Source organism: Lepus europaeus, chromosome 12, assembly GCF_033115175.1.
Source record: "Lepus europaeus isolate LE1 chromosome 12, mLepTim1.pri, whole genome shotgun sequence".
Taxonomy (NCBI): Eukaryota; Metazoa; Chordata; class Mammalia; order Lagomorpha; family Leporidae; genus Lepus; species Lepus europaeus.
Window position 1 is genome coordinate 40322757 of NC_084838.1, and position 24078 is coordinate 40346834.

At 48.0% G+C, this 24078-nt stretch overlaps 1 protein-coding gene across 1 annotated transcript in view; it reads right to left on the bottom strand.

Moving 5' to 3' along the window:
- DNAI1 (dynein axonemal intermediate chain 1) overlaps positions 1-23205 on the bottom strand; it is a 42380-nt gene extending 19175 nt beyond the window's left edge. Inside the window, exons 1-12 of the mRNA XM_062206746.1 lie at positions 23174-23205; positions 21047-21077; positions 19322-19420; positions 19053-19133; positions 12407-12533; positions 12024-12139; positions 11655-11771; positions 10661-10720; positions 9255-9389; positions 6579-6663; positions 2586-2703; positions 2244-2287 (exon numbers count right to left, since the gene is read on the bottom strand). Of these exons, the coding sequence (XP_062062730.1) occupies positions 2244-2287; positions 2586-2703; positions 6579-6663; positions 9255-9389; positions 10661-10720; positions 11655-11771; positions 12024-12139; positions 12407-12533; positions 19053-19133; positions 19322-19420; positions 21047-21077; positions 23174-23205 (1045 nt within the window). The remainder of the gene's footprint in view (positions 1-2243; positions 2288-2585; positions 2704-6578; positions 6664-9254; positions 9390-10660; positions 10721-11654; positions 11772-12023; positions 12140-12406; positions 12534-19052; positions 19134-19321; positions 19421-21046; positions 21078-23173) is intronic.
- Between the last annotated feature and the right edge of the window lie 873 nt (positions 23206-24078).

The following is a 24078-nucleotide window of genomic DNA, read 5'->3' on the forward strand; positions in this document are numbered from 1 at the left end:
TGCCAAAGTTTTATGTGACTGTGTTACAGAATAGGCACTGGGAATTCCAGGAAAAAGGTTTACGAGGTTTGGACTGAACTCACCAGGGCCAAACCCAACAACAAATCCAAATTCTCACTGCAGTGTTTGTCCTTGTGACTCTGATTATGGGAAGTTGGTATATGGGAGCTTCCAAAGTGTGACCGATTCTGGTGGGACAGGCTACTTCTCACAATGACCTCAGCCAGCAACAAGGGTGCCCTCCGCCTACCTCAGTTTTGCACTCTTTCTTCCGCGGAGGTGCTGAGCACCCAAGAGCATAGGACTTCCAGAAGTGACCTTGGAAGTGGATGCAGGGCCCTTCTGAGCCCCAGCCCAGCATGGCTCTGCTCGGGCCCTTACAGGTGGTTCTGAGGTATACAGGGCCCTGGAGCATAGATGTCTATTGGAAAATGGGCCAACAAGTCCCGTGCCAGGGACAGCAGCAGCGAATCCCACTGTCACTAGGCCCTGCTCCCAGACTCACTGCCCTCTGTCATTCTCTGGAGCAGGGAAAGGGGGCTGCTCAGGCCCGGGGGGCACTGCAGGCCCGCTAGGGGAAGCATGGAGGATGGGTCAGAAGGCCTCGTCTTCTGCGCAGGTGTTCCTGCCGCTCGCAGGCCACATTCGGCTCCTTTTCCCCCAGTGTGCCTCACCACAGCACTGAGATGGAACCTGGCAGGCTGTCAGCTTCTCCATGTCACCAATGAGAAGTCTGTGCTCAGAGAGGCTTCTAGCCCCAGGTATAGCTCCGGGCAGTGACCCTCCAGGAGCAGCTGACCATGTGCACCACTCGGGCAAAAAAGACCGAGGAAGGACAAAGAGACCCTTCCCGGGTGAGGAGGCTGCAGGGCCTGGCCAGCTCGCGGTCTTGTCCTCGTGGGAAGCGAACTATTCTTCTCTCCTGCTCCTGACTGAGGCTGCCCCCAACCCTGCCCCAACACATGACCCCAGCCAGCCGACCCTGCTTCTGACCCTGGCTGGGAGGAGATGGTGTCAGAACTATAGTTGTTTCTCCTCCCACCTTCTGGGGAGTCCCCATGCCGCCACCTCTGTGCAGGGCAGGGAGCCCAGGCTGACAGCACTCTCATGGGGGTCCACACCCACGCCTAGGAGGGCCTGCCCGCCCCAGGCCCTGGGCCAGGCCCAGTAGCTGCAGCAGAGGGAGGAATGTGCTCAGCTCCTGCCAGAGAGGGCGGCGCCTCCCGCTTGGCAGCAGCCCACCCTCACGAGTGGGGACACAAAGCAGGCATTTAGGGCATCCTCAAAGGCAGCCCAGACCATAAGCCTGGGAGCAGCTCCAAGGCCTTCTTCCTGAGAGGAATGACAAACACCGCTCCTCCTTGCCCGCCTCTACCTCCCTCACCCCGGTCAAAGAATGGGGCAGACAGGCGCTCGGAGGGGCAGAAACCGGGAGCTCGCATGCCTGCCAGCCAGCAGCAGCTTGAGAATGGAAAGGTTTTTCTGTTGGAGAAGCTGAGCCTCCCAGCCAGAGAAGCTCTTAGCATGCAGGAGCTGCGACTCCAGCGAAGTGCAGGGCCCTCTCCCGTCAGCAAGTGGAATGTCCCGGCCAGCACTGTGGGAGGGGCTTCCCCTGGCCCAGTAGTGGGAAGGGAAAGCAGACTCACCGGTGCTGCCTTGCTGCTGCCCCCGCTGCTGGGACACTGGGCCCCAGGGTGCAGGGGCCAGGGAATGAACTTTAAGCAGTCGCCCCCTTCCCACCCCACCTCACTACAGGGTCTGATCGGGAAGTCTTGACCAAGAGGCAAGGAGAAGCCACCACGCCCCCACCACAGCTGTGGGTAGCATCCTGCCACCTCTCCTTGGGATACCCGCACCAGCCTCCAGCCTCGGGCAGCTCTTCCCTACACTGGCCCTGTACCTGTCCTCTTCCAGTTCCTTCTGTGGCTTCCCCCCAGGAGAAGGCCCAAGCTTACTCAGGCTTCTCAAGGCTGACCCTGGCCCCCTCGGCAGCATCCCTTCCTGCCCCTGCTGCCCCCTCTGCCAGCAGTGTTCCCTCCCCCTCTCTCCACCAGCACAACGCATAGGGGGCCCAGTTGGCACATTCAGCTCCGTACATTCATCCGCCTGGCAATAACTGCCAGTGTGAGTGTGGCTCTTCCCCACTGGACTGGGAGACCCCTGAGGGCCGTGACTGTGCCTGACTCTGTGTATTTCTTATGCCTGGCAAGCTCTGCCAATGAGTGAACAGCCAGATCACTTACAGGAGCCATGTCCCACTGCAAACAGATCCTTGTACTTTGGATTCCTGTAAAAGAAATATGAACCCATTGGCGCAGGCAATGGTTATGATCTGCCCATGGACCTGGGCCTTCCCATGGCCACTGGTGCCTATTTACACAGCAGACACCTCCGGTCCGGATTAGATCTTCGCCTACTGGGAGACCTGGGATGATCTTACAGTCCTCTTGGAATTCCAGGCTCATTCTCCCCATACCGCCATGTGTCGCCCTCAAAGTGATTAAATGCAGTAGAAAGGGTTACTCCAAGCTCGGCACCTAGCAGGCACTCAGGGACTCTGCCTTTGCTGTAATGCCTGTACTCACCAGCAGAGGGCGGTGACAGCCAGGTGCTTGGCTTTGTCGTTTTGGAACTTCCAGAGTGGCAGCAGGGTCCCCTCCTGGTCCCGGTATTCGTCAGCAGCATCCTCATAGTACTTAAAATCTCAAGCACACACAGACAGAGTAAGGTCCCAGGGCTGCCACTTCATGACAAACCCAGGTCCACCACTTGCTATCTGCACCGCATGGGGCAAAACAACTGATTTCTTGGTGTTTCAGAGTGGGACTAATCTAGTACCTATCTCAAGGAAATGTATTAGTTAATATATGGAAAGTGCAGGGGAAAATGCCTTGTGCATAGTGGGCTCTCTCTGTTAGCCATAGTTACTGCCGTTGTTGTTGGAGGTGATTTGCAGGGGCGGCCTTGTCCCTGCCTCCCATTTCATCCATGTCTGCATGTCCACACAGATGAAAGCCCAGGGTTGCAGCCCTTGCCCCTGTGACTTCCCCCAGCACGCAGATTGGAGTACAGATCGCAGGGGTTCAGCTGCCAGATGTCCATGGCTGGTTCTAGTCCCTGTGCCTCCTGAATGCCTAAAATGCAGCCCAACTTCATATCTACCACCAAGGGTTCCCTGATCAACCTCATTCCTGCCTCCCATTTTCTCCAAGTTGGGTAGAAGCCCCATCAATCCATTTGTCTAGACCAGGTATCTGGGTAATTCTTGACTGATTTTTCCCCCCATCATTTCTTATATTATACTTCTGATCACCTTTTTAGTTCATTTACTTCTCTCCAAACCCATAGCTACTGCCCAGGCTCATGCCTCAATATCCCTCACCTGGGTTATCATAGTATCCACCTCACTGGTCTCCCTACCTCTAGCAACTCCTCCTTCCGTCTATGTTCTGCAGAGCCATCAGAGTGAGATAAAACAAATCATCTCACCACGCCATCTTCCCCACCCTTCTGAAATCCCCTCAATGATTTTCCTTATGAAAGGGCTCCCAGGTCAACCCAAGGCTCTTGGCCACTACTTCTCTCTCTCTCTCTCCTCTCTCTCTCTCTCTCTCTCTCTCTCTCTCTTCCTTTCCTTCTTTCTTTCAAGATTTATTTATTGTTTGAAAGGCAGAGTTACAGAGAGGAGAGGCAGAGATGGAGAGGGAGAGGTCTTCCATCCGTTGGTTCACTCCCCAATTGGCCGCAATGGCTGGAGCTGTGCTGATCCGAAGCCAGGAGCCAGGAGTTTCTTCTGGGTCTCCCACTTGGGTGCAGGGGCCCGAGGACTTGGGCCATCTTCTACTGCTTTCCCAGGCCATAGCAGAGAGCTGGATCAGAAGTGGAGCAGCCGGGACTCGAATCGGCACCCATATGGGATGACAGCACTGCAGGCAGTGGCTTTACCCGCTGTGCTACAGCACCAGCTCCCTCTACATCATTTCTAACTGTATCCCTGTACCATCTATATCAAATGTACCAATGAGTCCAGCTGGCCCATGGTGTGTGTGTGTGTGTTTCTACGTGGTTTTCCATGTCCACAATATCCTGTTCTTTCTGCTGCTGTTTCTGGAAATTTCTACTCATTCCAGATCTAAACCAAACTCCTCCTCCTCCATAAGGCCTTCATTTTCTTTTCTTCATTTCCTCTTGAAGAGAGTTCATTTCTTCCCAATGCCAGTCCTGCTTTTCCTCTACTGAAACATCTGTCACACCGTGTTGCCTCTATTTACCCTTTCACCTATCTCTCCCACCAGACAGCTCCCAGAAAACAAGAAATATGCGGTATTCACTTCTGGGTTCTCAGCGCCTAGCACAGGGCTGACCACAAAGCAGACACTTGGTGACTGTTCACAGAATGCAATGAAATCAATCAACAGAAGTGAAATGGTTCTTGGCGGTCTTTCCAACCGAGAGTAACCAATTAGAAAATGAATCTTCTCATCCAACATGGTCAAGGGCAGGCCCAGGCATTGCCCCAGCCTCTCTCACAATGCCCCACACCTTGAACTTGTGAGGCTACATGCAAACCTCAAAAATGTCTCAGGACAAAAAAAGATTCAAACAGAGAGGCATAAGCCTTGATCACATCAGAGATGCCCGAGCTGGGGTGTTCTTTGAAAATACCTCATTTCAGAGAGGAGATTAATTGGTAACACTTCTCCATTTTCCCTTTCCCTTCATGATTACACTTCCCCAAAGGGAAAAGAGTAAGCAATTAAAAAAATCAAAGTTCAATGCACTTTTCATGTGACTGCGTTTCTTACAAATGAAAATGGTTCACCAAGGCCATTTTCTCCGTGGATATTAATCAGGTTTGCAGCCCTTTGGTGGGCCACTTGCAGAAGCTGGGTTTCAGGAAGCCAAGCTGTGTGAGTGACAAATTCATTCACAGCTGCTGTGTACTTTGACAGCTTTGAAAAGCACTCAAGGTCGTTTTCCAGCCTGAATGATAACGAGGGGGCTTGTTTGGGCTGCTGGTCTTGGCAGCCCTGGTTTCTATGTCCCATGGGTGAGCAATGAGCATCAAGTAACCAAGAAGAGCCCTAGGCTGTCAGCAAAGGAGACCAGCCAGCAGCAAGGAGCTGCCAACTCTGGGGAGGCAGCTGCTCCAAATAAATACACAACCTCTTAGGGAAATACAAGCCACTTGGGAATGTGCTGTTCATGCCATGGGAAGGATTCTGTTTCCCTGGCACTGTCAAAGACACTAGAATTTCCCAGGCCCCCAGATTTAAGCATCTCTGAATCAATCTCTTTCTTCACCTCATCATTAATTAATCAGCAGGATAGATCTATTATCAAGTGTGTTCATTTGAACACGTTTGAAATGTCTCTTCCAGCTCAGTGGCTTTACGGTCTGGTGGTGAAGTGCTTAGGCTGTGGATCCAAGGGGCCTGCGTTCAAGTCTGGTTCCACCACTCACATCTCCCGCTGGCTGTGGTTTTGAACAAGCAGCAACATCTCAGCCTGAGTTTCTCAACTATGAAATGAAGATAATAATGATATTCACCTCACGGTGTGGCTGTCGAGAAGAAATAAAATGCTTGGCACATCGGCCATTCCCAGTGAATGCTAGTGCTTGTTTTTCATTATTTTAACTGCTCCTTTTTCTTCATCCTTTGGGATGCAGGCAGAGTCAGGTACAGCAAGGCCCATTCCACCCTGCAGCCAAACCTCACTTTGACCTCTGTCCTGTATTTTCCCCAAATCACATCCTCCTCCGACCCTGCTCTCATGGAGCAGTGTCCCTGCTCTGGAAGCCTTTGGTATCTCTGAACTCTGCAGAGAAAACTGATTCCCTGCATGATATTCAAGGCCCTTCATTAACTGGCGCCAACCACTTCTCTAGCCTGAACTCTCACCACTTTCCAACAAAGCCCTGGCTTGGGTCAAGGAGCCTGCTGCTCCTTGTCCCCAGAGCCCATTCCTATTCATTTCCACCACGGGCTCACTGATTGTGCTGTCCCCTGGCCAGAGTGCCCTCCCTCTACTATCCTGCTGCTCCTACTCTCCTCATCCCTTGGCATCTAGGGTCCAGAAACCTTCCTTGACTGCTCACCCTCATCTCTCTTTTTCCTTCTTCTCTTCTTAAGGATCCCCAGAGTAGTTTCTGTCTATCCTACACATTCTTGCATTTATAGAACCCCCAAGCTGAACTGAGCAGAGCACAGAATAAAGAAGCTCACGCCCTAGATCTGGGTTATCTCTGCCACTCACTAGTCAGGTGGCCGGGTGGCCAGGAGGCCTCGGTCTTTGCAGCCTCATGTGTAGAGCAGAGGTAGTCATTTATGCTCTGCTTCCTTCCCAGGATTGCTGGGAAGACGACTATGGATCACCAATGCTCGGGTGTTTTTTTGCTACACCCAGTGTTTCCTATGCCATTGTTCACAACTCCCATCTCCCTAGTGACATCCAGAGAAAGGGAAGATTATTTTTCTCCCCTTGGACTTCTAGGACTTAGCCTGAGACAGATACCAATCTTTCTTGAGGGATGTTTAATAGGCAACGTTAGTGGTCACCAGTACCTCAAATCTTACCTTGAGCGATGTCGTCATATGTATTCTGATTGACCATCCGCTCCACAATTTTAGCAGCCTGGGACACTTTGGTGATGTCATCTGTCTGTGAGGAAACAGAAGCCACAGGACCTCAGAGGACCATGTGCCCTGAGCCACAGTCTAGGCCTGCAGTTGATTTAACAATGCCTTCCTGACAGTGCCAAGCCCAGAGAGTTCTGTAAAGGTATTTCTACACATCTCAAGACACAGAGCCTCCTCTCCACTGCCTTCCAGAAACCCTACCTCGCAAGTGTCACATGGGATCTGAGCTGAGGTACCTGGTGCCTGGGTGGAGTTTACTTGCTGCTCTTTCATTCTGAAAGGTGTGTCTGAGCACAAGACTGGCACTGAAGAGGACTGGAGGGGAGAGCAGATGAGGACAGATTGGAGGCGTCACTGGTGAGGATAGAGAGGCTTTACCAGCTTGAGGATTAAGGCCTCACAGATCTCCCAGTACAACACCCCCTTTTACTTAGTCAAAGATAGAGGAAGACACAGAGGCCCAAAGAAGGAGACATATGCTTGTACACATGGAGTGTGAGACAGAATTGAGATTCCCAACCACAGGACCCTGCCCACTTCCCAAACCAAAGAGAATGCAAGAGGTTTCACATCATGGGGAAAAAAATCACTCATTTTGAACCAAAAATCAGTATTATTATTTTGTGAAATTCCACAGATCCACAAAGTGAACCACATGATGGGTAAATCAAGGGGCAAGGAGTTAGGGGCTAGCAAGAAAGGCCTGCAGAGTTTTGGGCAGGTGCTAGCCATAAAGTAGCTGAGTGGGAAGCCCCCAAGAAGGGTCCAGGGAAACAGGCCAGGAGTGGCATTGTCAGGACGTGGTGAAAAAAGGCACACAGACATGTATGACTATCCCATCTCACTGATTAGGAGCCAGGTGGCAACCTTGAACAAGCTACTTAACTCCTCTGAGTCTTAGAATCCTCATGAAAATGAGGGGCTGAACGGTGGTGTCTGCCTCACAGGGCCGCTGTGAGGATTAAGTGTAATAACGCACATGCCCTTATTTACCCAGCCCCCAGTGGTGACAGCGGCAGTGGCGTCAGAGGAAACATGCAGAGCAGCAGGTGGAAGTGTAATAACGTCACACCTCGGGAATGACCTTTTGAGGGCCTTTGCCACGCCTCGAACTGACTCCAAGTTTATCTCAGAAACCTGACCAAAGAGGACGTTCATTGGAGAATTAAAATCACAATACTCAGAGCTCCTAAATGGTCCAGAGATCGTCTTTCACTTCAGAGTTCCAGTACCCAGGATGGCAGTGAACACTTGGTGCCTGCTCAGTGACTGAGGGAAACAGAATTAGGACAGCTCCTGCTAGGCCAGAGCAGAGGACCCTCAAACCTCTAAAATGTGATATTATTAGGGTCCTGGAACAGAGAATTCAGTGGAAGTGGACATACTTCAGACAAAGAAAACCAGAGGGTTGAGATTTGGCCTTGTGGTTAAGATGCCAGTTGGGATGCACACATCCCATATCAGAGTGCCTGGTTTCAAATCCCAGTTCTGCTTTCTATTCCAGTTTCTTGCTAATGCATCCCCCTGGGAGGCAGCTCAAGTAGCTGGGTACCCCTAGTGGGAGACCTGTGAGTTGCTGGCTCCCTGCTTTAGCCTGACCTAGCCCTGGTCGTTGTGGGAGCAAAACAGCAGATGGAAGCTTTCTGTCTATCTGTCTGCATCTCATTCTTCCACCTTGTCTCTCAAATAAATATTTAAAAAGAAAGAAAGCAGAATTCCCTTTAATTGATCCGGTTTCTATCCTGGAGTAGAATAGAACCATTTTCCTGTGAGCAGCCACAGGAGCTCTCCAAGGTGCTGAAACCAGCCCCCAGCTTCTTGTGGGCCTCGTCCCTCCCACCCCATTGCAAGTCAATCTCTTTCTGATTTTCACCCTGGGAGTCTGGCTCTTGACCCAGATTTCTCTCTGTCAAAAAGACAAATGTTGTCCTTCATCACCTCCCTGTGGTGACCCACCCTCCCTACAGTGACTCCTTACAATTGCATCATTGTAACTTCCATGATGATCACCCAACCTATGCTACCTACACGTCCAGTGAACCCTCTAATCATGAGCTTTATAATGACTCCTACATGGCTACTCATTGAAAACCCATCCCAGAAGGGCACATCTATTGGTCTGGTATTGATGGTACCTGTAATCATCTCTAACCTGGCCCTGAATTCTCAGGCAGAGGTAAATCCAAGGCCTGAAAGTAGAAGAGCCTCTCATCCTCCCAAGATCCCTGAATCCTTGCCCAGAGAAGTTGTGCCTTATCTTCACATCCTACTCCCACCCTATGTAGATTCCCCCCACCCAGCTCTTCTGTAACCCCACCAGACAGAACAAATGGGATGCATATAGTGCTTTCAATAAGGTTATCATGTCTCTGTTACTCCCTAACCCAAAAGCCTCAAATCCCTGCTAGCCTCCAGGTCTATATCAAATTGAGAGGAAGTATACAATGTTAGAGGCAGTTACAGCTGCCTCACAGCTCTCCTCACATTTCCCCCTAAGGAAAGGGTTATTTATACCTCAACATTAGCCTCCCTTTTAAGTATCTGTGATACCTTCCTAAAAAGTTAGGCTTCTATCTACTCATCTGTGACAGAGCTTTGGGAACCTCACCAGACCTGGGACTCCATGGATGTCAGCTTCCTCATGGCCATCTTCTCTGTCTTTTTAGCCACTGGAGTCTTTGTCTTCTCCTTCTCTTTGGTCTTTTCCTGCTTCTCAAGCTCTTCCATGTAGGCATCGTAGATCTCCCACTAGGTAAACATCAAATGAAAAGGATCATCACAGGGCACAATCTTCACCCAGCCAGCTCCTCTTCTGCCTTTGGGGCTTGAGAAGTTGGTCATGTTAACTACTGGCACAAGCCTCCATAGCACCTTCTGTTTCCCCATTGTTACCAGGTGTTCAATGTCTGTTTCCCCTGCTAGCTATCATCTCTGGGACAGAAACAAAGGAGCTCAGTGGGCACCTCTGGGCTGGGCTTATTTACCCTGAGGCTCAGGGTTTGGGTCTTTAGCTGGAGACAACATTGTTCTAGCCTGAAATCTCTACCAGACAGAACAAATGGGCAAGCATCAGGCTAGCTCACATTTTTGCTTCTGACTTGTAAAATCCTGAATTAGGAAATTTTAAAAAGTCTTTCCTTATGGAAATAGAATATACTGGATCAGACTGCCTATCTACAGCACTGACCATGCTTTAGCACTAAAGGGAGATAAACAAAAGCTAAGGGAATGCCCACAAAAGGCAAGATAAGCCCCAGGATAGCAGCAGAGGAAGCAGCAAGGTTTTAAGGCTGGGAAAATGCCCCAGATCTCACTGTACACTCCCCAGAGCTGGGCAGTCACTGCCACCTGGAGGCCAGATAGGCACACCTTACTTTCAACAATTCACTGCAGGCCAGGCTTCCCACTGGAAAGTACCACTTTATCTCATCCAGAGCCCTCCAACAACCCTGTGAGGTAGTTTGCCATCTTCTCTTGACAGGGAAAGAAGTAGAGGCCTTAAAGGTGAAAAGATTTTCTCAAGATCTTGTAATAGAAACAGCAGAGCTGGATCTGAGCTCAGGATTCCTGGTACCATATCCTACCTAAATCAGCATGGCTATCTAAGGGGACTTCATGAAGAGGGAGGAAGGTCTACAGGAACACTGAAGGCTTCTGGGAGGGCTGAGTCAGAGTGTTAACACTTCAAAGTCAGACACAGGATCCAAAGAATCCAAGGGTACGAAGTTCTTCCCAGGTCCTGGAGGAAGCTGTTTCCAGCTTGTACGGCCTTGCTGTGGGGGCATGTGGCTGGGCCAGAGTTCACTGGGTAGGACCCTATTGTCTCATGGGCCTGGTGTTCAAAGACTGGACGAGCAGGACAATGAGCAGGGAGGTGGATAGATGAGGAGAGCAGACTGCCAAAGGGATACTTGACCAGGCCCATCTCCTGTGCTGCTGAATGTGGCAAGATGGCACTGGTGGTGTTGGGGGTTGGGGGGAGATGCACTGACAGGTTTCCGGCTGGCCCAGGATCTTACCTGATTGGCTGTAGCTGAAAAGTTTGTCCTAGGAGGAGGCTCCATCTGGCATTCACGATTCTAGAGAACAATGGCATCAGGAAACCCACAGAAAGCCCTCAATTCCTTCTCACTTAACCCAACAGTACATCCTTGGGAGAAGTATTTTGGTGGAGCTGAGGGAGGGGTGGGATAGAATTGAGGAAGTAAAGAGGGACCTGGGCAAAGGACCGAATGACACATTCAAGGTCCACAGTCTTCATTCTGACCTCCAGGAGAAGCCTCATTAGAAAGTGGGAGCAGCAAAGCCTGGTTGTGCAGATCTATAAGAAGCCAGGCCCATACCAGCCTCCAGATGCAGGGCATAGAGGTCAGCCTCTGGTAGGCCATTGAGCTAATGCCCCTTACCCTGAGAAGGTGTCTCTCCAATACTGAGGTCTCTGGCACCACCAGGGCAGTGCACTCCTTCCCCACTGTGTATAGCCCAGATCACAACCGAATGTCAGCCTAGAGACTATAGGGATGAGCCACTGCCAAAAACTCACCCTGTAGACCTTACTCCCTTGCAGCAGATTCATTTCTGTAGAACGCTGTCCTTTTGTGTGTTAGTCTCTCATCTGAAACCCTGAGAGGCTCCCTTGGCCTTATTCTCAGGATCTTTCATACTTAGGAGTCAGGGAAACTTTCTAGCCTTTTCCAGTTGGTCTACCAGAGACCACCAGCTTCAGTCAAACTTGCCCCCTCCCCAACCTTATGGCATATTGTGGCTTCCTCTCGTTTCTTCAGGACTCGAATTCTACCCTGTCTTCAAGGCTCAGGTCAAGTTTCAGCCTCCCATTAGAGTCTTGGGGACTCTAACCTCCTTCTCACTCCTTCTAAAATGCCTCCTGGATGGCTTACAGAAATCTAAATGCATGCTCCCAGATCTCCTTGGAGAGACCAACTGTGGCATCTTCCCTGCCCCTACTACAGACTGGGGTATGCAAGGTAGAGGCTGGGGTGGGGGCTGCTCTACCCGGAGAGGGTTGTTGAAGGTCTGCGAGGCTCTCTCACTGAAGTTGAACTGGTTAGTGAGTTTTCGCTCCTTGGGTTGCTTAGTAGTCATCAGTTCTTCAGTCACTTTTTCAACTGCCTATAAATAAAAAGCCAGAGAACCAGGACTCAGCTGTGAGAAGGAAGTAGTAGGGAATTGGGACTGGACGGGGAAGGAGTCACATCCTGGGAGAGGATGAAGGTGGAAGAGATTGGTGCTGCTTGGCACCTTAGCACCAGCAACCTCTAATTCCTCGCCATTAGCCTCCTTCATGTCACCTTGAGTCACCCCAAAGCCTCCACCCACAGCTTGAGCTGGATGGGGAGGGATGGGGAGTAAACACATCTGTACCTCAGCTGCAGGCACATCTGTTTGGCTTCCAGCTTCAACCTCAGCCTCTTTGGGCTCTTCTTCTTCTTCAAGGTTTTCCGTTTCTGATGGCGTCACCTTGGCAGAATCCAGAGAACCTTGATAGGACATTGCCAATGAGCTCAAAGTCCAGGCCTGCTTTCCCAAGCCCTAGCAGGGAGGGCAAGGGAGGGATCTGATTCCTACTTTTCAGATCCTGCTTGTCCCGGGGTTCTCCTTAGTCAGAGCTATTTAGGATAGCAGCTATTGGACTCTATATCAGTAGAGGCTCTTCAGAGTTCTGGTTAAGAGATCTACTCCTTCCAGGGAACAGAGAAAGAGGACCAGGCTCAGGGCTACATCCTCAGGCTGGCCCAGATTCCTACCTGCCACCCGCTCAGCGCGGTAGCGTTGCCGTCGCCCTTCATCCGAGTCTTTGGGGATCAGGTTCCCGACCTGGCTGAAGTGAACTGCCAGTTGATTCACAAAGCCAATAAGCTTATATGTGCCTTCCTAAGAAAAAAGGGGGCTGAGTTAGACCATGTCTGGAGTCTGACTGTAGTTTGCCTTCATTCTGTTAGGCCAAAGACAGTCTACCCTGGTTATACAGGAAATATAATTGGCCAAATTCTCAGCTAAATTGAAAATTTCACTGTGTTTTGGTTTGTTTTATTTTATTTTTAAAGATATAATTATTTATCTATTTGAAAGGCGGCTCACTTGGCTAATCCTCCACCTGCGGTGCCAGAACACCGGGTTCTAGTCCCGGTTGGGGCGCTGGATTCTGTCCCGGTTGCTCCTCTTCCAGGCCAGCTCTCTGCTGTGGCCCGGGAAGGCAGTGGACGATGGCCCAAGTGCTTGGGTCCTGCACCCACATGGGAGACCAGGAGGATGCACCTGGCTCCTGGCTTTGGATCAGCGCAGTGCGCCGGCCGTAGCAGCCATTTGGAGGGTGAACCAACAGAAAGAAGATCTTTCTCTCTGTCTCTCTAAAGAAATAAAAATTAAAAAAATAAAAGAATTCTTTTATTTATTTTGAAAGAGGAGTTACAGAGAGAAGTAGATCGAGAGAGAGAGATCCTCCATTCTGCCTTCATTCTTCTGGTTCACTCCCCAAATGACCACAATGGCTAGAGCTGAGCTGATCCGACGACAGGAGCTAGGAGCTTCTTTCAGGTCTCCCATGTGGGTGCAGAGGCCCAAGGAGTTGGGTCATCTTCTACTGCTTTCCTAGGCCATAGCAGAGAGCTGAGTTGGAAGAGGAGCTGCTGGGACTTGAACTGGCACCCATAGGGGATTCTGGCGCTGCAGGCTGGGGCTTCAACCTGCTGCACCACAGCACCAGCCCAAAGATAGATATCTTTTTATTCATTGGTTCACTCCTCAAAAGGCCACAACAGCTAGGTCTGGGCCAGGCTAAAGCCAGAAGCCAGGAATTCCATCCTGGTCTCCCACAGTGTCAGGGAGCCAGGTGCTTGGGCCATAATGTGTTGCCATACCAACCATATTAGCTGGAACCAGATAGGAAGCCAAGTAGCTTGGACTCAAACCAGTAGTTGGATATGGGATGCTGGTGACAAGCAGTGGCTTTATCCACTGTGGCACATCACCAGCCCCCACATTATTTCAGTTTAAAGAAGGAAAAAGAAACCAAACATTTTGTAATGTTCTTATCAAAGATTTATTTTAAAATACCTTCCCCTTCCAACACAAAGCAATTCCAGGTTTACCTATTACCTTGTCTCCTCTATCCATGCCAAGAAACCCCATTCACCTCTCTCACCAGAGACTTTGGGTTAGACAGACACAGTCATCAATCACACCTGGGAGTGGGCTGGCCCCTTGTCCACTGTACTTAGTGGATGTAAAGGCTGGATAGACCCTTGGAGACAAACAAATCTCCCATCCCCCTGTTACACACAAGAAAATCTCAGAGATCCAGGTAAGTTTTGGGCTTGGCACTTGTCCAGGTCACACAGCAAATGAGAAGCAGGACTACATTTAAAGTCCAGGTAACTTTGGTTATTCATTATTCAGTGAACAACATTTGAACAGCTACAGTATGCTGGGTATTTTCTAGGTGCTCAGCGAAAAGCTGACACAATCCTTGCTTTCATAGAGCCTATAGTCAGGTTCCTCTAGACTGTTTTCTCATTGATCAGCATCCTGACAACCCCTAAAAATTGATTTTGATACCAGAGGTCCCTTCCTGATTTTAAAACAGTTCTTCCCAATCCTTTGCAAGTCACACAGAGAACAATTATATTTGTATAGCACACTAGAGTAAACTTATGGCAGAGGTGGGCTGGAAGGATCACTATCACATAACCAACATCACCACAAAGTCCTTCCTGTCATCAACTCAGATGGGTGGTGAGATGGGACAATGCAGTGGTTAGCAGCGTGGTCTTTGGTGGGACAGACAGAATTGGGTTCAAATCCTTATTTTGCCTTTTATTACCTGTATGACTTTGGGCTTAACCATTCGAAGCTCTAATTTCCTCACCAACTATAGAAGGATAATCATTTCTAACTTTCAGGATAGTTTCAAGCATTGTGAACATAATGAAAACAACCTATTAACAGTATCTGACACACAATAATTGCCTAATATTAGTGCTCAATAAAAATAGTAACTATTATGATGATGGTGGTTCCCAAAGGAATAAATTATCCATGGAGTTGTCATTTGAGATTTCACCTTCATCCTGCCCCAAGCAGTTGGCTGCAACCTTCCTTTTCAGTTTAGGAATGAAATTCAGACAACATTGCTTCTGAGAAAGGAGAGGAGGCATGCCTGGACCAGAACCATCTGATTCCCCACTCCAGCCCATCAAAGGAAAGTGGCAGTTTTGAAGACCTAAAGCTCTTGGATCTCTCAGGACCAAAGAGATGGCAATCAGATCTATGGGAGATGGCCAGCCAGGCCTGGAAGGTCCTTGGAAGCTTGGGGAAGGTAAGCATTCCTGAGAGCCTGGGGCTATGCAGCCTAGGGCATCTGCTCAAAGGAGGGGCAAGAGGAGTGCATTGAAACTGTCCTAACAGCACCAATCCTCTGCCTGTAGTATGCCTCCATGGCCACCCTAAGTCTTAGCGACTCTCTTTCAGGTCAGAAACTTCACTGTACCCCAGCATATCAGAGGGTCAAAGGGCAGCTTCCCTGTGACCTTTACAGGCTGCCCAAGGGAGATGATTAGCAAAATTCATGAGTATACCTTTCAAGAAATACATCTCGATTTGTCTCAATCTCTGTGGAGGGGTGGAATACACGGTCTTAAATAAAAATTAGTATGTTCAAGAATTTTAAAGATTTACTTATTTATTTGAAAGAGCTACACAGAGAGAGGGAGACACACACAAACACACACACACACACACAGAGAAAAAGAGAGAGAGAGAGAGAGAGAGAGAGAGAGAATGAGAGAAAGATAGATCCTTTATCCCTTCATCCACTGGTTCACTCCTCAAATGGCTTCAATGGCCAGGGGTGGGCCAGGCCAAAGCCAGGAGCCAGGAACTCTGTCCAGGTCTCCCATGTGGGTGCAGGGGCCCAAGTATTTGGGTCATCTTCTACTGCTTTCCCAGGCACATTAGCAGGGAGCTGGATCAGAAATCGAGAAACCAGCTCGATATGGGGTGCCAACATCAAAGGATAAATGGATAAATAAATTATATATTCATACAATGGAATATTATTTGGCAGTAAAAAGAAATGAAGTTCTGTTATGTGCCAAACATAAATTAATTGAAAACACTATACTAAATGAAAGAAGCCTGTCACAAATAACCACATATTGTGTGGTTCCATTATATGAAATGTTCAGAATATTTAAATCTATAGGTAAAGAGTTTTGTTGTTGCCTAGAGCTGGAGAGGATAGATACCTCAGGAACAACAACCAAGAGTTGTTTCTTTCCTAAAAAAAAAAAAGATATATTTATTTGAAAGACAGAGTGGCAGAGAAAGAGTGGGGGAAGAGAGACAGGTCTTTTTTCTTTTTAAAAATGAGTTGTTTATTTATTTATTTATTTGAAAGGCAGAGATACAGAGAAAAGGAAAGAGAGATCTTTCATCTGTTGGTTCACTCCCTAAATGGCCACAACAGCTGGGGCTGGGCCAGGCCAAAGCCAGGGGCTTCTTCTGGGTCTCCCATATGGGTACAGAGGCCCAAGTACTTTGGTCATCCTCTGCTGCTTTCCCAGGAGCATTAGCAGGAAGGTTGATCAGAAGTGGAGCAGCCAAGACTTGAACCAGTGCCCATATGGGATGCCAACACTGCAGGTGGAGGCTTAACCTAAGCCACAACACAGGCCCTAAGGTGTGGGTTTCTTTTGTGGGAAGTAAAAATGTTCTAAAATTGGTATTGTGGTGATAGTTGCACAATGTGTAAATATGCCAAAAGCCATTATAATTGTATATTTTAATTGGATCACTTGTAGGCTAAATTATATCTTAATAAAACTTTTAAATAAACAAATCAGGGTGGGTATTTGGTGCAACAGTGAAGATGCCAGTTGGGATGGCTACATCCCATATTGGAATGCCTGATTGAGTACTGGCGCCACTTCCAATTCTGGTACCCTGGGAGGCAGCAGTGATGGCTAAGTGGTTGGGTCACTGCCACCCCCGTGGGAGATCCAGGTTGAGTTCCAAGCTCCTGGCTTTGGCCTTATCTGAACGAACCCCAGCTGTTGCAGCCATCTGGGAAGTGAACCAGTGGATGGAAGATTTCTTTCTGTAAGTCTTTGTCAGTCATTCTCGTCTTTCAAATAAAAATGAAAATAGATAATTTCTTTTAAAAATTTTAAGACAAAGAAAGAAACCGTTGCTTCCAGGGAAGAGAACAGAGAGGGAGGTAGCTTTGACTTTTCATTGTTTTCTGGATGCTTTGAAATTGGTACTATGAGTTTTCATTATATATGTATTCAAAAAACTTTTTAAAGAAGTGGTGTAATAGTGAAACGCCAGATGGATTAGTTCAGCTCTTGCTTTGAATCCTGGCTGTGTGGCTTTTGTAGTTTGTTTTCTTTAACTTAAACTTTGTTTCCATAAGATGAAGATTATGATAGTTCCAGTATGAAAGAAATGTGAGGATTAATTGTGATGTCCCATGTAAAAGATCTAACACAACAACTGACACTGGCACACAGGAAACATGAATAATAAAACAAAAATATGTGGCTCACTTCCACTTTAGCTCAGAATGTCCTCTGAAGTTCTCTTCCGCCCCCCCCCCACAGCAATTGTCTGTGCTATGACTAAAAACAGTGTTGTCCCCTATAAAAACATGCCACATGTCTACCAAGTGAGACTTCACCCATGTCGTATGTACTAAAGGAAGGCTCTGACATGATCACCTGCCTACCTAGCCGTGATGTCAAAAGACACTGATACAGGGGTCAGTGCTATGGTGTAGTGGGTAAAGCTGCCACCTGTAGTGCCGGCATCCCATATAGGTGCTGGTTCGAGTCCCAGCTGCTCCACTTCTGAGCCAGCCCTCTGCTATGATCTGGAAAGACAGCAGAAGATGGTCCAAGTCCTTGGACCCCTGCACCCACGTAGGAGACCCAGAAGCTCCTGGATCCTGGTTTCAGATTGGCGAAGTTCCAGCCATTGTGGTCATCTGGGGAGTGGACCAGCAGATAGAAGACCTCTCTCTCTCCTCTCTCTCTCTCTCTTTCTCTCTTCCTCTTTCTCTCACTTTTTCTCTTCCTCTCTCTCTCTGCCTCTGTCTCTCAGTAACTGTATCTTTCAAATAAATAAATAAATCTTTTTTAAAAAAAGACACCGATAGAGGTTGGTGTTATGGCACAGCAGGTTTGGTCACTGCATGCGACAGTAGCATCCCATATCAGAGTGCTACTTTGAGTCCTGGCTGCTCTGCTTCCAGTCCAGTTTCCTGCTAATGCACACACTTGGAGGGAGCAGGTGATGGCTCTAGTGCTTGGGTGCCTGTAACTCATGTGGGAGAACCAGAGTTCCTGGCAACTGGCTTTAGTCTGGTCCAGTCCCACCTGTTGCAAGCATTTGGAGAGTGAACAAGCAGATGGAAGATAATTTATCTCCCCCTCCCTGTAGTTGAATGAATGAACTAATGAACAAACGAATAAACAAACAAATAAATCCTTAAAATAAAGTAAAATAAAAGAGGGGGCCAGCACCATGGCACAGGGGGCTAAAGCCCAGGCCTGCAATGCTGGCATCCCATATGGGCGCTGGTTTGAGTCCTGGTTGTTCCACTGCCGATCCAGCTCCCTGCTAATGTGCCTGGGAAAGCAGTGGAAGATGACCCAAGTGCTTGGGCCCCTGCACCCAGGTGGAAGACCTGGAAGAAGTTCCTGGTTCCTGGCTCCTGGCTTCAGATTGACTCAGCTCCAGCTGTTGAGGCCATTTGGGGAGTTGAACCAGTGGATGGAAGATCTCTCTCTCTCTCTCTCTCTCTCTCTCTCTCTGTCTCTACCTTTCTCTGTAACTCTGTGTTTCAAATAAATAAAGTAAATCTTAAAATAAATCAAAGAGACGCTGATATCGGAGCCTTCTGGGACTTCCCCCCAGGCAGCAAACCAGCTCCTTCTTGTCCTGAGAAGGTTTTGCACTTTACCTAGGTGTCATGTTGGAGGAAAAGACCTAACAGCTTCTGTCAGTGAAAAACATATCATATAAGGGTATTTCAAAAAATTAATAGAAAATGGAATTAAGCATAATGCCCTTAAAAAAAAACTCTCTATGAATTTTCTGAAGATCCCTTATACATATTGGAAAAGTATTTTTTTTCTAAACAAATGATTCATTTCAAGATTCTTGAAAAGAGTGATCCTTCAAGGCATTTAAAGCACTGAATTCAGCAAGGCTTCAGTAGAGATTCACAAAGAAGTGTCAAAAATCTTTAGAAAACTCCATTTAAAAATCCTAGGATTCCAGCCAAGGACTTCAGCTTACAAGTGATCTCCAGAACATCCAAGAGACTTTTGCAATGTAGGAAGTCGCTGACACTCCAAGGAGTTACTCAGGGCTCTGCCCAGGAGGACTTACTTTGAAACTGTACCTCACAATGTTCTGGGGTGCATGTGGGTTGTTGGCTGTCAAGATCCGGGTGAACTCCTCCTTTAACTCCTGAGGGAGAGAAATAACAAAGGGTCACACATGAAGTGCCCTCACTCTCTCTGAGGCTTAAGGAGCCCCCGTCCCCCGCAGGTATCTCACAGTCAAGTCCCCGGTGGGCTTCTATTCTGTGCTAGGTAAGAACACATCAGCGAAGCTGGAGGAGGTGGAAGGGACGAGGACAGAGACTGCTCACTCACCGCGTCCGTCAACTCCAGCTGGTCAGGGGGTCTGACTGTGGCCTTGGACTGGTTCCATTCATCTTGCCCTTCTCCTACTTCGGTCCCTGAATCTTCATCCTGGACAAAAACCTCACGTGAGGGACAGGGATGCCTGATCTACTTGAAAAAGTAAGCAGTGCTACAGAAAGTTCCCTCCTTCAGATCCCCCACAAGCCAAGCTCTGCCTCTGTATATGGATTGTGAAATGTACAACAGACCACTCATAGGAGAGTCCAAAGGAACTGCTCAGGCAGAGTTCTCACTGCTGCAAGTCTTCTCCATCTAGGGCCAGAGCTTAGCTGGAACACTGTGATGGGCCTTTGGACCCAGTAGTGAGACCAGAGAACTGGTTCTTCCCTACCACCTTCCATGAAGCCCAGAAGCTAATGTCCAGGACCAGCTGCCAAAGGCAGGACTTAATGGAAAGTTGCATAGACATCAGGAAATAATGCCAAGCTGTTCTTTAAACTACTTCAACTCTAATTTATACCTTACTTTCCAAAATTTATATTTTATCTAGCATCGTCAGGTTACTCTTAAAGCAGTATTCTCTGTACTTGGTTACTTTAAGCTTCCCAGTCCCATTAGGTCCATAGAGCAAAAAATTTTAAGGACTTGATGTTTTACCTTTTCCTGATAGTTAAATAACTTGCCAAAATGGCCTATGACATTTAAAAAAAAGTCACCTTCCTTAGCAATTAAAGATACGCAAAATTAAAAGCACTGCATTTGGCACTGTGGCATAGAAGATTAAGCCATCACCTGCAGTGCCAGCATCCCACATGGGTGCCAGTTCAAGTCCCAGCTGCTCCACTTCTGATCCAGCTCTTGCCCTGATTCATCTACTAATGTGCCTGGGAAAGCAGTAGAAGATGGCTCAAGTGCTTGAGCCCCTGTACCCCATATGGGGGACCTGGAAGAAGCCCCAGGCTCTTGGCTTCAGATCGGCCTAGCTCTGGCTATTGTGGCCATTTGGAGACTGAAGCAGTGGATGGAAGATATCTCTCTCTCTCTCTCTCTGTATCTCTGCCTTTAAAATAAATAATCTTTTAAAAAATTGCATTTTTTTCTCATTACAAAACTGAAAAACTAGGAAAGAACTAAGATACAGTACTGGTGAGGTAGTGGGAAACTAGGAACCCATAAATTAGCATAATCTTGTTAAAGAGCAATTTAGAAATATTTATCAAGGCCTAGTAATTGTTTATAGTCTCCAGCTTAAGTGTCTATGCATAGGAGTTTATATTAAGGAAATAACCAAGAACGTACCCAAAGATTTAGGTGTATGGAAGCTTGCAATGGGATTGATCACAATAATGAAAAAGAAATATCTAAATACCCAACAATGGAGCATGACTGAACAAATTATGGTATGGCCTTAAGGAACACATAGTAATATATTATGTAGTAATTTTAAATGAGCCTATAAAAGTGCATGAATTAGCAATGAAACACACTCTAAATATTTTATGTGAAAAACAGGTTATAAAATAACATACCATTTGATTCCATTTAAAAATAAATACACATAATTTTTATATAAAACACCTGGGAGGATATGTTAATTAAGAGGCTGTAGGTTTAAGGGTCATTTTAATGTTCTTCTTTATGCTCGTTTAAATTTTCTAAAAATATATATTATATTTCAACAGAATAAAAAGGCTATTAACATCTTGCTGAGAGACTGGTGGTCTTAGCACTTACCCGCTTTCTGGCTCCTCTGCCCACGCTGATGCTCTGAAGGAGGAACAGAAACACAAGGTAAGTTCTGAGCAAACTGGCATGGGAACAGCACACACAGCATTACAGGGGGTTTCCACCCGGGGACCTTGCAGACAAAGATATGGAGTTTCCCAAGTCTCAGAAACCGTCTCAGTGCGACATGTGCTTCTTCGTGTGGCCAAGGTGATCCTGTGTCTGCGGCAACCCCGTTGCCACAGCACTGGGACTAACCCGTGGACAGCAGCCAGGTAATGAGCACTGTGCATGTCTTATTTGCAACTAATCCAATAAATATTTTTAAAGCATATTCTAAGTACTCAGCTCTGTAGCAGGCAGTAGTGGGCTCTCAGATGCAGGTTATATGCATAGATACATGTTTGGAATTGCTATAAGCCCCTCATGAGCGGATATTTCATCTGCTCTGCATATGCCTGCGTTTGCTCACAGTGCTGGGGAATCTTCTTTCAGTCAAGGGCCATCTGGACATTCATGACATCACTCACAGGTCATACAAAATTACCAATTTAAAAATTAGCCTGCTATCGACTTATCAAATTTCAAGTCCCAGCTACAGTTTGCCTTGGCAAGGCCTGACCCAATGATTTCACGGGCCTTATACAACCTGCAGGCTGAACATTCCCCGTGCCCTGACTTCTATAGCGATGTTCAGAACAGAGTAGGTGTTCAAAAAACACTTACAGAATAAATGAATGAATACTGTCAAGACCCATTAGTCCTCGTGACTCTAGGAAAAGTATTTTTCCTCTGTGGGCTTCAGTTTTCTTGTCAGTAAGAAGCATAGGATGGCCGGCACCGTGGCTCAACAGGCTAATCCTCCGCCTTGCGGCGCCGGCACACCGGGTTCTAGTCCTGGTCGGGGCGCCGGATTCTGTCCCGGTTGCCCCTCTTCCAGGCCAGCTCTCTGCTGTGGCCTGGGAGTGCAGTGGAGGATGGCCCAAGTCCTTGGGCCATGCACCCCATGGGAGACCAGGATAAGCACCTGGCTCCTGCCTTCGGATCAGCGCGGTGCACCGGCCGCGGCGGCCATTGGAGGGTGAACCAATGGCAAAGGAAGACCTTTCTCTCTGTCTCTCTCTCTCTGTCCACTCTGCCTGTCAAAAAAAAAAAAAAAAAAAAAAAAAAAAAGAAGAAGCATAGGATGGTTATGTTGACCTGCCAATACTAACATGCTCAAATCTTGTATTCCCAAGATCAGCAAGGCTTAATTCAATTTGATAAACAATTGTGGAGCGTCCATGCATCAGGTACAACCTAAGCAGGGGGACAAAGACAAAGAAATGTGCAGTCCTCCCCTAGTTTGCTCAGGGTCTGCAGAGGAGAGAAGAGTATGATCAGTACTCATCACCCACTCACTCAGCATAGGTTCCTTGAAAAGCTGGCTGTGCCAACAACAAGATATGTGCGCACAGGGTGCCACAGGAGTAAACGGGGGTGGGGGTGGCCCACCTATCCAGCCTGGGGCACACAGAAAGGCTTCCAGAAATAGCTGGGTGTCAAAGGGCCAGTATGCTTTGTTTAGGTGAAGAGAATGTTTTCAGGAGAAAACAGAATGTACCTAAGCCAGAGAAAAATGGTGACTGAGACAGTAGGGTCCCACCAAATAAAAAAACCCCACAGTGTATACACAGGACAAACCAGGTGCTGCAGATGCAGAGAGAGCAGCGAGGGCTGATCCGACGTGAGGGAGGGGCTCTTGGAGGAAGCAGGCCTAGAGCACTGAAGGAGTGGTCAGGGCAGCCAAGGAGCCAAAGGGAACTCGCTAGTGGAGACGTGGCACATCTGCTTGCTGCTCTCTCACTGACCACCTGTGGCACCTTGGGGTGGGCTTCAGTTTCCCAAATGCAAAGTGAGGGAGTTAGACTAGATGGGCTGTTACATGATAAGGTCTTCAGGAGAGGCTAGAATGGCCGAACGGAGGAAGGGGGCTCCAGAGGAAGGGAAAGTTCAGTCTCAGCTTGGGCTGGGATTGTTGCCGATAGCGCAGGCAGCAGGATCCAGATTTCTGCCAGGTTGCCAAGGTTTCCACTGATGGGAACCCTTCTCTGAGGCTAAGCCACACGAGCCAGAAAGCACTTTGCTTTGAAGAGCCTCTGATCCCTAAGGTAACGGGTTGGAAGCATCACAAAGTCCAACAGCTTTCCGGCCCACAACAGAGCACTGGAGGGCCAATCACAACCCAAACCACCAGCCTTAAATAGAAAATGAGATCCAGTTACCCCTGCCCCCTATAAATATGTCTGTAAAACATTTATCTGGCAATAAAAGAACTGACAAGGCAATTTGAGTGTAATTGTTTTTGGCAGTTGGAAATATTTCAATTAACACACTATAAAAGCCACACTATAATAAATGCAAAACAGGCCAATGAAATCAGCTACAGCCCTGACTTACCAAGCATGGCAAAGGGGATTGAATGTCAGGCTGCCACTTTGGGCCCTTGGTCTTCCAGAAGGAGAAGCCTGAGACAGACAAGCCCAGATTCTTGAAAAGCTTTAGATGGTTCCTCTAAGAAGCCATCAAACCACAGAAGAAGAAAGCCCAGACTCTCTTCCCTGGCCCTCAGGACTCTGGTATGTTTGCAAGCCTCCATTCCTGCCTGCTCTCCCACCCCTCAGGTGTTGGGACTTTGAGGTGCAACCCAGAGGGCTACTCATAGTTCCTGAGCCCAGCCTCTGCTTTTCTCTCCACATTTGCTTTTCCTATTCCTCCCTCTGGGAATGCCTTCCTGCCCTTTCCCCTTCCCTGTCCCAGCTATCTCTGCCCAAAAAATACCTACCAAACTAGCCTCTGCTTGTCCTTTAATCTAACTCCTTCTGACAAATTACCACGCTTCTCCTACCTCCCTCTATTCTTCCTTTCTTCACTTGGAACAAGACTCCCTTTCACCTTCCACCACCAACACAGGCACTCGCTATTGTGGCCTAAAGGATCAAATGTATTTGCAAATAGATACTCTGTTGTCTCTGAAGTTTGGTCTACAGAAGGGACAGTAC